This window comes from Lasioglossum baleicum, chromosome 11 (genome assembly GCF_051020765.1).
Source record: "Lasioglossum baleicum chromosome 11, iyLasBale1, whole genome shotgun sequence".
Taxonomy (NCBI): Eukaryota; Metazoa; Arthropoda; class Insecta; order Hymenoptera; family Halictidae; genus Lasioglossum; species Lasioglossum baleicum.
In genome coordinates, this window is record NC_134939.1 from 5604047 (window position 1) to 5617799 (window position 13753).

The following is a 13753-nucleotide window of genomic DNA, read 5'->3' on the forward strand; positions in this document are numbered from 1 at the left end:
ATAAAAATGCTGTCGAATTCATAGAACTCATTAGCATATCACCTGTTTTATGAGCTGGGGAATTTTCCTCCTGCAATCTGTTCATTAGACTTTGTCAGGTCAGATTATTGCTTGTTTCTAAAATAATGGGGAAAAAGTGTGGATATATTTTTCCGGAAAGGAACTCGTCAGTAATAGTTACGAGTATATCGAGGATTAAAAAGAGTTTCCGAATTCTCCTAAGAATAAATATTAAAGTTTCATTGGGGTGTTAAATTACTTCTACGCTTACTAATTTCTCTTAAAACTGGAAATATTGACAAGATGGATGATTCGAGAGACCGCAAGACATTCTTTGAAGACAACAGGAGTTTTCAGAAAAATGAAATCCACCAGCTTGCGAAACATTGGAAGACAATTCTACAAAAATGATGGTTGCCGTATAATTGATTAACAGTTGTTTGACAATGTAACCGTTCGTGTTTCATTTCGAAATCGGGCAGGAACGTTTGTAGTGATCTAATCTGAGATTAATTTTGCCGATGATTCCGGGCGAAGTTGTGCGCGGTGCGTAGGTACCGGGGCCGAATCGCAGATTTTCAGCAAATCGAGCAGAACGTCTCCGCGAGTACGGAAAAAGGAAGAGGAGATAACCGAAACGCGGGGCGATGGAATGGAAACGAGAAAGAGAGGGCGAAAGAGGTAGGGAGAGGGCGTTTAAATACGACGAGAGATGCGCGTGCTCCTTCAGTCCGGCGCTAACAGTCCAAACCGATCCACATCCGGACTCCGGCGAAAAAGGAAAACTTATTCCTGTCCCGCTCCTCAAAACCAATATCGATCAAAAATCACCAAAAAAAAGAAAACTACTCGACGAGAACGAACGGGAGGACGAACACGGTCGAAACGGAGCGAGAACTACTTCCGGGAAACGCGGGAATAGTGCCGGCTTGAGAAGGGAATTAGAAGTGGCGGAAGGGGTTGTTAATCCGTAGCACCAGGACAATAGTGATATGTGGTAATGTGTCAGTGAAACAACAGTTGGTCAGAACAGGATCGGAAGAAGTGGCGGTAACTTAAATAGACACTCGAGGAGGATCCAGAATGACAAACAGCATGAAGCAAACAGTTATTAAGTGAGTCTACATTTGTGTACACGATACTCGCTCAAAAATCAAAAGACTCATCGAGCGAGACTCGGTAAACGCAAGGAACTTGTGCACAATTCATTCTGCAACCGCGGAATTCATAGATTTCTGTCAAAATTTGAGACGTTGACACAATCGAGCTGTTGTTCCGAGAACATAAAGACTGTAGATTTTGTGCATTTATGAAAAATTTGGCGGGTTTTATTCCAAAACTTTTTACTTCAATTGCAACGTACAGGAGAAAAACAGGAATTTACTTCATTATTTGAATGGTTTAATTTAGGTTAACAATAATATAATTGTATTTTAACGTTGATCATACCGAACACAAAATTATTTTATGAAAATTACAAGACTGCGTTTATTTAGATATCTTAAATAAACAAAAAATATGAGACCGGTCGTGTTAGTTATAAAATTCTTCGGATTTTCTTCAATGCTATTTATTTCATCCATTTTGACATAAATGCATAAAACCCACAGTCTGATGACTACATAATTGAAATCATGATAAGAGAGGGTATGCGTGTCTAATGATAAGTTTACGAAGAAGGCTAATTATTACTTGGAAACATTTGAAATTTCATTGACGATTTGAAATGTTCCTGCAGTAAAACAAAAGCATCCTCGACTCTGACTAATGATCAACGCCCCGCAGGGTTTTACGCGTGTGAATATTTCATAAACGCTCTTCTTTTTTACAATTATTTCTCATTTTTACGACGTGTCTCATTAACCGATAAGGCGGAAGGTTAGAAAAGATTAAAGCGATGATAAACCAGTCGGCACGAGGAAGTATAAAATATCTGTTTGTTGTTAAAAAATTCACATTTCCCGTATTTGCAGTATCATGGATGGGTTTTGTAATATTTCACTCCGATTACTGAGCGAGTTGTCGCACTATCGATTTGCAATTCCATTGACTTGCAAAACAGTTTGACGAGCAAGTTTCCAAAACTGTCGAATGCAATGGCTGTCTCGAAATACAATGGATTACGGGGTTGACGCTTGTGGACGCCATAAACTTGCATTACGATCGCTGTGGCCGTGTCACTTTCTATTAAACATTCGTTTATCTTGTTGTTGGAGTTTCCTGATAGAGTACCCTGCAAATAAAATGAGCTGTCCACGCGGCTGGAAAAACAGAGATAATGATCGATAGTGGGAACTGCTCTCGAAAACTGCATCGATAGTATCTCACGAAGGTGTCCATATTTCCTTCGGATTTCCTCGACTCCGCGGTTAAATATCGCTAATGTGTTCAATGAACAACTGCACTTGGTTCAACGCATCATACAGACTAATTCTGGATTAACACATAAAATATAAAATAATTCTGAACTCTGGTATTTATATGTGAAATGAGCCTTGTTCAATGGAAATAGTTTCATAGAAAATTTTATATTCACCATAATGATGCAATAGTATTCTCAATTAAAAATATCTTACAAAATGCATTCTGTAAATGTAGCTAAATTCTCCAAGCATTTATTTTTAACAAGTACGTAAGCATGTACAAGGAAATGATTAACCTGTTGTACAATGTTCTCACTTGCTTGTGTAATCAAAATTTGTATTTTGAGAAACACTTTACTTATCAAATTATCTGTTATTTAAAATATTACATTATTAAAAAATGTCTTCATCTTGTAGTGATGAAATGTACACCAATTTAAGAAGTTTACAGTTTGCATACAATATCCTATATTTTAATTTTGCTAATACAATACACGTGAAACGACTTGGTGTTTCTTATATCATACTTTTCAACATTAAATGTAATTACAGAGAGAAAGTAACCTAAGAATAAACCTAACAGTTATCGGTCGACTCGAGTCCGCTGATTTTGTTGCCTTCAGCAGAGTAAGAAGGTAACAGTGAGGTCACGTGTACAAAACAACTTCGTATTGATACTTTCAAGACAACTGTGTTAGCCATATCGACCACATCAGTCTTCTAAATCTAATAATCCCTGTAATAGCTAAAAAATAACTTAATCATTTAAATAATAAGTATCATAATAGTTCTCCAACTATTTAATGAGTTCGACATCGATGCAATTCTCCACGGAAACAATGTCGAAAATTCTTATCAGCAACGGACAAAAGTCGATTATAAGGTTTGTTTTCCGTTACTAGTGTTGCCACGAGTTGCTATCATTTGATTGAAGGACACGGTAGAAGTAACATAACACAAACAACTCCATTTTGAAAAAAACGAACCCTCTGTTCGTTAAATATAAAATAACATGTCTGGAAATCCCGTGACATTACTGATGTGAAATATTTCTGTAAATGAACATTCTGTCAACGTTTCGGAGAGAAATCGTGTGATTTCAATGCAGGTCGACATTCACGGAGATAAGCATGTCGCCCAGGCGTTGATGTTACGCTATACTCCTGCCATTATTCTGGCAACAAAATTCACCAAAGCCGCTGAAATTCATTTGTAAACTGGATAATAATTACCTTCGAATGTACAAATGAACAGTATGTAGTTTTCGCGTGGAGGATAAGATAAGGGGACCCTGGAAGAAATTCCTATGTTCACTTTATGAATAGTCGGACAATATATTATTTTAACCACTTTTAATATATAAAAGATTGCGGAGCACTATTTTACACGTGGTTTTTATTTTCTACTGTAGAACATATTCACGTTCTTGAATTTTAATTTTTACAGTACTACCAGTGCAAATGTTATGTCACATTTGATAAAAGCGAAGCATTTTTCCTGCTAGCATCTGACACCTCAAGATGCGACTATTGTTGGATAGCAAGTGCAGGAATGTAGACGCGCATAGAGACACACGTGGGTCAAGATCAAGAAGACTTTGTTGTTCGTCTTCGATACACATGCTTCAGAACACAGAAATGTGCAGAATTAATTTAAAGCCAGTATATTTTTCATTAAATGTCTCTCACCTAATTTTCTCTCTAGTAACGAGTTAATTGAGAACTCACTTCCCTAATTGAAAAATGGGCTGATAGACATCTAGAGACCATTTATGCGACATTTGTAAAAAATGGGTACATAATTATCAAGTTCAGAAAATTGCGACCATCAAGTATTTTTTGTTTTATTAAAAATTTATGTCAATTTCAACTTTTACTAAAGTGAATGGCAGCAGTAGATAAACAGCTTGTCCTCGAACATGAGCAATACATATAGAAATAATCACCTCTTCCATATTTTAATTTATTCAACTTCTTCCTTAGGCATTCGTAATTCCCACGCACTCTCCTGTACCTAGCAGTTTATTCATCGTACACTTATTATTCAATTACATTTTTCGTGCACTCTTTTTGGTCATTGGTATTTCTATTTTCTTAACAAACTTTAACAAAGTTAAAACAGCGATAAATGAATCCACTCTGGTTCTAATGCACTTCCTAGTTTGCAAGACCAATTAACACAGTACTGCTAAAGATCCCGTTTCGCAGCTAGGAAAAAGTGCTAGCACGATTGAAGGCTATGAACTGCCACAACCTGTGTGATTTCTTTTCCATGTGCCCAATGTTTTTGTTTGTCGATTCGATATTTTAAACTGCATTTTTAATAATAAATCCATTTTAGAAGCTTGTACACATGAATATTTTATGTGAAAATTTCTACAAAACATGAACCAACAAATAATATATTAGGATAATTTCAAATAATTCCCACAGTTAAATTAATATTCCGAATTATTTGTAACATTTACGGGGATAATTCATGGTTCGGAGCATGTTTGTGTTGCTCTCATGGAAACTTTTTTAATAAACATTTTCATGGAACTTTTATTACGCAGATTCGAAAATAAATTGAAAGGGTTTCGATAAAAATAAAAACTGTTACAAAATCATGGATTTAATTAAATGAAACACAAGTTCGAACAGAATTTCTTTTACAACTGTTTATTTCGATCCAAGCTAGACCTGTTCTACGTTTTATTCATACAGAATTTTCCTCGCGGTATGTTTAACGAGAATTGAAATAAACATACATTTTATAAGGCGTTGAGTCTCCGATTTCTTGATTACGAAAGAACTTGAAAGTCTTCAATTAATTAATCTCGCGACGGAGTTTTGCGAAAGTAATCGGAGATATTCGGAAGAAAAAACCCCGAAGCCATCGAAGTGTTAAATTATAAATAATTGCTTCTCCTCTCTGCAAACATTTTGTTTCTCCTTGTTAGAACCTCGACACGATTTCGTGTTGCACGTAATTGAGAATTGCGTGTGTACGGAGGGTGGGTGTGTGTGTGTGTGGCTTTGTCCACGATCGGCAGCGTTTTGCGGGAAACCATTGCGTCAAAAATGTTTTGCGATTGAGTTTGTATACGGGACACGTATCTGGGGGAAGAGGAAACGAGTGGTGAACGTACGCATAAGCTTGTAAGTTGCAACGAACGTATGCCCAATCAGTTCGCAAACTCGTCGCGGTGAAAGTCCTTCAAAGCTAGTTTCACGTTCCACAATATTATACTGTATCTCCGGATTCGCAAATGCCTCCATGTACGCGGGTCGGCACTCTAATCGGTTGTCGACGAATTTCTAATGACTAGACTGCGGATCTTCATTTGCGAAATTTCATTCTCTCATTAGTGAAATTAGTAGATTGAATATAATTCATCAACGCTCTTCAATTCTTTTTATCATTTTTATCATAATTATAAATATAATATATTTTGTCATAATAATAAGTATAAATACATTTTCTCATAAATCCGCAATCTAGTCATTACTATTTTAATTTGTGGATAGTTATGCGAAATAAACATTTTCTGCATGTATTGCAAAAAATAAAAGCCATTTAGGAATTTCATTCTCTCATTAGTAATTTGATGATCATTAAATAAGAAATTTACAGCAATGTAAATGAAAGAGGCAACATTTATTTTCACTTTAATAATGAGTACAATTCGCGTATGAAGTTGCTCAAAAAAGGAAGAAATAATAAATTAATGAATGAAGCATGTTATTACTTTATTTCATTGTATTATAATGTGCACTTCTCTCAAGGCCTGTATAATTAAACATGTGAAATGAAAATTGTAAACACAAACAAGAGAAAGCGAGAAGAAAGTAAACATGAATTTTATTTTAAGACAATCGTCTCCTTGAATATTGTATGCAAATTTTGTAAATAACGTTGGTTACGAGTCGGAACCTTGTGATAAAAATATACACTGTTTGGAAATATAAACTTTTTTAAAAAAATAAAATAGTCACCTTTTATGCTGTTAGATTTTTTAGAAAATGAAATAATTTATTTTTGAGTACGGTAGTAAATATTAATTATTTAAGAGTTGCCGGTGCTTTTACACCAAGCTCCGTATGACGGTATTATTCTGTTACGATACCTGTGGCGCACATTATTGTGCGACCATAAGCAACGTCGGGGGCGTCATTGCTCGTCGAAAATTTCATAGCCGACGGTTTAATTAAATTCGTTTCTATCTAATAAACAGAGTATGGGACGGACTTGTACTTCCTCCATCGTGAATTCTGCTAACGATCAATAAATCTACTTCCAGCTATGCAATATCGTCAAGAAACTGCGTTTTCAAGTTTATTATACAACAATGTTTTCATTATACAACAATGTTTTCATTATTAATACGTGTCGAATCACAATTCTATCATTTTAGCCCTTAAATGGATGAAGGACTTTTAAATGTAATAACTAGACTGCAAATCTTTATGCAGAATAAAAATTGTCTGTATTGTAAGTTCTCTATTCTTGACAATTTCACTGACGTTGGTTTGTAAATAATGCAATAATAGCTTTACATTTTTTGAATGTTCTTATCGTTTGGAAATTTTAACATTTCCCCCAGTGTAGTTGCAGATAAACTTAAAACGTATTGTTTCTTTCAATAATTTTGAAAAGTCGAAAATAGATAGACAAATTTTATGACAAAAATGAATAGATGATGCACAAAACTGTGAATACATTGGAAGAATTTAAGGGTTTGTTACACTACATTGTTGAAATTATTAAGAAGATAAATTCATTTTTAGTCGGATGACATAACCGGTGTTTCTCGGAGTTGTTATTTTATAATTATTCAAATTACAAAGATGCTTTTATTAAATACATTTTTTCATTCAAGCATACATTGTTATAAAAATTGCAAGAAATCTAGACAAGTTTAGTCTTGTAATTTTTATGAAACGAGCTAGTTATTTCGGATTGCTTTTCATAAAGATGGAACAAGCTTATAAAGAAGTTGTCAGTAAAATATTTGAATTGAAGAACAATTCAATAGAGAGATTTAAGAAATAGAACGGATCTAGGGAAGAAACGTTCTTTCCCTAAATTTTTGCAGCAATTTCATAAGAGGAGAAGTGAAAGAGAGAGTTGCTCGAGTTTGTTGGAATAACGAAACGGGAGAAATCTGGTGGTCTTAAAATAAAGGGACGCAAAGACAAGCTTTTCGTGCCCGCATGAATTATGAAAGCGGCGAGACGATGTTGCAAACCCGACGAGTCGCCGTCTTTCCGCGACTTTTTGCAAATCGAAGGATTATAAAACAGAGATACAGCTGTCGCTGACCGTGCAAATATTTGAAAACAATCACCGGCGGATGTCGTGTACACGTTTAATTTTGAAATCGATTTCGTTCATTCGTGTACACACACAAACAACGCCAAACCAAATATCTTGTTTAAACTTTATACGGTCACGTGCTGTCGCTGCTTCGCTTGTAAGATTTCTAGTAAATTTTATGATTCCGTGAAAACGTGTGCTGTTGCAATGTATCAACACGGAAGAGCAAATGTTTTAGTTAAGCTCTTGTGAAGTGGTAAAAATTTGCCAGAGAGTTCCTACACGTTCCTGAAAATTCCTGTCGACAATCATGTATACAAGTGTCGATTCTCTGACATAGTTGCAATTTATTGCAGTAAATTATTTATTTATTATTTAATTAAAATAGTTATGTCCGCGTTGAATGATCGTCATATAACGAATATTGCTAACAAGAAGTATACACAATGAAAGTCCTTATTTACATCTTTCCTTGGGTAGAACCGGTTGTGCCCGTCGACAGATAATTGTCATATCAGGCACACTTCTTCGGCTTCTCTGCAAAAGGTCCGTTACTTTCTACAGGAAGTGAATGTCCAAAGCGGTACACACTGGTTAAGGCCGATACCTTCAATGGGGTTTGAACTGATTGCAAGCTGAAATTGTACATGTAAAGTATATACGTCCATTGAATTAGAGTAGAAATACAGTATTTACATCTACCAAGATCCATAGTATGAACACTCATTGCTTTGAGACAAGAACTGAACATATTTCAGCAGTCAAAATATTTCCCAAACTCGTAATTTTTTTACATAAATAGCTCAATATTTTTTTTTGTAAAGAAGTATAAAATTAATGTTAAAAAAATGCATGTCACCTTCATGTGACCTCTAAGCGTCCCTAAACTGTTTACACCAGATTGTGGTCCCCTTAAAAACTATTCTCTTATTATCTAAACTATTTTTTATATTGCATATAATATTCGTCATTTTTATTTAAAGGTTAAGACCGGTCACCCCGTATTGTATATCCGATCCCACAAACGGTGTTTTGCAAAAATGACTGCCACGTCCTTCTAGCTAAAGATATTTAGCTCAAATACCATAAAAGATGTGCATTTAATAATCCCATAAAAGATGTTGATTTTTCAGAGAAACGTAATTATATAAAAATTAGCATAGAAAAATTTGTTGAATTTCTCTGACGTTTCAACTGTTCAAAGGTACACAATTCTTATACGAGTTAAAATGTGAAAACGGACGGTCGCGTATTCTTGTCAATTCTTTCACATTTCGCTTTGTCCGGTATTCAACCTTCTTGTGTCATCGTTATGGCACTTCCGCGATGATCATTTACAATCACCTCGACACCGCAAAATATGATACCAGTCGGAACTAGATGCTTCTCACAGGTGGCCAACGCACAGCCATTTGTATTCTACTCGGACGGACTGTTGCTAACATTTCCTTATCACGTTTACCCTGAAGTCACTGTCTAACGCGAACGAGGTTTTCGTGTTTCACGTATTTGCGGCCCCTTAAGGAATATCAGCCAGAAAAAAACATGGATCGATGCCAATTATTTAAATATTCGGCATGAAAATCCCATTTCAGCTACATACTTCGGATCCCAGTTGAACAGAATACTAATTAGATCATGTGATTATTATTGCGGATCGTTGTGCAAAATAAAAATTAAAGAAGAGGAGTTACATAAAAATTGATTTCTTCTCCTGACAATTCTAATGGGTTGCAAATCACGTCTGATGTTCCTTCTATCGGGTTGGCAAGAATGTAATTTCGGTATTTGAAGATGAAATAAAACCGAATTTCTTTATTCGAACGATGAACTTTAAGGGAAAATATCTTATTCGTTAGTTCATTGCTTGAATAAAACAATTGGGCTCCATTTCACCTTAAAATACCGAAATTACTTTCTTGCCAACCTTTTTGTTTTACTTACTCATTTTTGTCATAACCGTGACCATCGCTGTCCTAGAAGCTATATAAAAATTGAAAAACAAATTCCAACTTGGCTGCGTCTGGTCAAAATTCTGCGATGTTGCGCAAATTCGGATATTATTTTTAGAAACTAATCAGTACGACGGTTGCTCAAAGCTTATTTGATAAGAAAATGAAACAAAGTTCTATCGTAACGACGAGATTTTCGGAATGAAGCTGTAGCAAGATCGTTCGCCGTTTTGCGCAGAACCTCAGAACGGAGGAAACGTCTAAGGCGATCAGAGTCTTCGTCAATTTGGCGTGTTTAAACTAAAATGAGACGAATCGCATAATTCGCGGAAATGAGTCGATCGCGTAATTCTCTATAATTGGCAGTTTAATTCAGTTGGAAGAAGTTCAGGACAGGAAGGTCGCGATCAAGGAGTACTGAATAAGCAGCGAAGTAGCGAAGCAACGAAGTACCAAAGAAATCATCCGAAGAAGTGTCTGAATACTTGGAAAAAGAAACGCTATTTCAGCCAAGCTATGAATGGCCGTAATCATCGAATCAGGCACACAATAGACACTGCATTATTTCATTTCCAAGCACGTGAAACTATAAAACTTAAGTACTTTCAAACTTGGATTGAAGTCATTTTCACGATAATTAGCCAATTGTCCGGAATAAAAAGAAGATGGACAAAACCTTGTCCCGAGAATTGTTACTGTTCGGAAGTTCACGTGAAACGTTTACGTCTTGCATACGAAGTGTGCACGGATTTTGACACATCTTCGTGCAACATTGTTGCATGCTTGTTGCTAAAGCTGTCTACATCGATTCGCCAATTTGTACGATGTTTAGCGGCGCTGCATGATTGCCTGAGCATTGATACGACAAATTTGAAATCGATCGGGGCCCTAATTCCGTACTCCCGAGGGCAAATGGCGGCGAATTACCGGGGACGTCATCCCATTTCTGCTTGAATGCGAACTAATGCTATCATGGGACACGTTATCTTTGCATATGTTTTCTGTCGGCCAATATATTTATCTGTTCAGTTTTCATTTCTATTATTTGTTAATACACTGTATACGTTTCCAAAGAATTTCCAAAGATCTCTGTAATTACTAGACCGGATTTTATGCATTTTTGACAAAAGTAAATCAAATGCAAAGTAATGGGAATATTTAAAGAAAAGAAAATTTTCCAAAAAAAGAATAAATGTCTATGTAGCTTATGTACCTTAGAATCGAGCGAATCAAGTTTCATTTTACTAAAAATCTGCAGTCTGTTAATAACTAATAAATTGTAGATTTTCATTTCATCTCTTTTTTAGTTTCCTGAATGATATTTTACCACCACAAGCCTTTTGCCATTTTGTGCAAATAAAAATGCACATTCACGTTTCACGAGCACCATTTACTTTATTCGCAAGGAAAATAAATATTACTAACAACAATTATTAATTATCCAGTGGTCTAGCTTTCATCTTACATTATTTTTTCTACTAAAATACGATGCTAGGTTTATCATAGTTCTTTTTTATCTTTGTGCACCATCTCAAATCAAATTACAAAAAATTCGACATTTTACAGCTTTTAAATCAATGGTTTATTAATTGATTATTTATTCGAAACTTATCTTTTTTAAATTCGAGAAGTGTATTAGGTTGTGTACCTAAATGCTCTTTTGTTTGTGCTATTGCAGTTTATGCATACGTAGTAAAACGAGTTTACAAATGTGCAAGGTACATATCTACACGTGCTATCGAATAGGTATCGGCTAATGAATATTCAGAGTTCAGTTGTTGTTACCGATACCGTCCGGGTCAGTCTGACCTGGTTAAATGTCTCGCGTATCTTGTGGAAGAACTTCAGACTTAATTTTATTATTATTATTATCGCATTGATTAGCATTGTGCCCGAAAAAACTATCAGTTTTATTATTAGCCTGTATTTTTAAAGAGCATTGTACCACTACTCGTAATAGATATACACGTAAACATATACTATATTTACGCAAAAATATTGAATCAAAATACTATTTTTAGTATTCATAAAAAATGTTACCTACACAGTAAATATAATATTTTACCTAACCGAGACTGATATAACAGAAATTTAAAAAATTTAAAGGAACGCCAGTCATCCACGGTCTCCATGGCAATCAACGTGTTAAACGGACTACTGTAGATTCGCAAGTACAGGATAATTGAGATTGACGAAGAACAAATAGGATACTCCATTATCTGACCGTTCTAAGTAGAATCGGCGAGCATTAGACAGACACATTTATCTATAGTGGATCAAACATGAATTTGTGCACACTCTCTCTCTCTCTCTCTCTCTCTCTCTCTCTCTCTCTCTCTCTCTCTCTCTCTCTCTCTCTCTCTCTCTCTCTCTCTCTCTGGATATAATTTCTAACGAAGAAATAGCACATTAATGAATATATGCGTTTTTAGCGGTTCCCAATTATTTTTTTATGACAATTCTACCAACATATTGATATTTCTCTCATAGGAATGACGCCAAACACGACACAATTCGAACCATATTTGTTTGTTCAATCCACGATGAAGTGGAACCTCTCAATTATCCAAACTAGTCGGGGGAACAGATTGAACAGTTACTTAGTTACATTGCTAGATTAAATGCGGAACACGTACATATATTTGGATAATGTAAAATTCAGCTATTTCGGATAATCATCAATTTTTCATTCATTCCATTTTCATTCAATCAATTCGTTCATCAATTCGGATAATCGAGGTTCTACTATATCGTGAATTAAACGAGTTAAAACGAGCCAAATTGTATCGTGTTGGGTGTCATTTGAATCAGAGAAACATCAGGAATATGTTGCTAAAAAATTCGTAATAAAGGTGACAAAATACTTCGTCGTAGAATTAGCAAATAGATTGTCTGCGATCGAACTCCGGGGACTAAATTAAATATCGTACACATCTCTGTCGCATGCTTCGAGGACTTACTGTGCACCTGAAAGCTAGTGCATACAAAGCTCTCGAATCCACTGTAAAATGCCCGGTAAATGTTGAAATGCGCGTCTGACGAGCATCGTAACTATCTCACGCGTGCATTATCGATCGGGCGATCAGGGTGGTCGATCCGCACGATCTTTCACGGTTCTGTTGTTCGCCGATTGTTTCGCTTTTCGCTCCTTGAACAGCTCGACTTGGCGCGGCGCGGCGCGGTAAAGTGTGTCAGGGTGATCGGTGTCGCGTTCTCACGTCGCTAGACGGTCACGCTCGACATGCTGGCATGGCTAATGGGCACGGAAATTCGATTGCTCTTTCCGAGGGATTAGATGTTTTCGTAAGCACCGGAGCGACGACGACGCGTGTAAACGACAAATTGTCCCCGACCGATCGCGAGTCCCGTCGCGCTGGCTAACGATTACCCTCGGCCGCGGTCGATTCGAAACGGCTCGCAATTAGGTTTCTCGCGCGCGTGCAGGCCGTTGACTTGGCCGCCGCGGAACGGTGCAAGGCATCCCGATGCAAACTGTCCCTGGAGGAGGTCAATACACTCGACTTTACAGAGCGCCGCGCGAACTTCATTGTATGCTCGGCGTCGTCCCGCTTTTTACCGCTGGGAAGCCGCATTAACGAACCTAATTTGTTTACTCCGTCCTTATTGCATAGGTTTCAAGCACGTTAGGGATACCATCGCGGGGCTAGTCCGATGCCCGATAATTGCGGAATCAAACGACCCTTGATGCGACGTCCGCGGAATGCGACCAAAGTGTTCAACGAAGTGTCCGCTCGTTCAACGGCCATTTAAATCGTCTTATACCTTACACAATGTTTTCTTAACGATCGTAGTTTCTTCTTCCTTGGGATAGGAAACTGGTGATTAACACGGATTCAAATCTAGTACTAGGGGATAGTTGGTTAATTTCCTCTAATTAGAATGTTATAGATGATTATTAGTTATATGTAGATGATAACGATTTTAGACGCCATGTTGAAATGTTTGAATGACTTGCCATGTCAAGGTGGAGTGGGGTAAGTCCGCCCTACTTTTTGCAAAGTTGAACTTTAAACTGATGTATTTTCAGTCTGGTATGTAAAAACTTAACGTTCTTGGTATCAAACTCTTGCCACAGTTATGATGAATTAGTATTATGTAGGATTCTAATTTTGTTTGAAA

The 13753-nt window shown here is 36.4% G+C and overlaps 1 protein-coding gene across 2 annotated transcripts in view; it reads left to right on the top strand.

Annotated features, from left to right (window-relative positions):
• Positions 1 to 712: 712 nt before the first annotated feature.
• Nep2 (M13 family metallopeptidase neprilysin 2) overlaps positions 713 to 13753 on the top strand; it is a 32686-nt gene continuing 19645 nt past the window's right edge. For both annotated transcript variants that reach the window (XM_076433854.1, XM_076433855.1), the window contains exon 1: positions 713 to 1115. In XM_076433854.1, coding sequence (XP_076289969.1) covers positions 1084 to 1115 — 32 coding nt within the window. In that variant the 5' untranslated portion in view covers positions 713 to 1083. The remainder of the gene's footprint in view (positions 1116 to 13753) is intronic.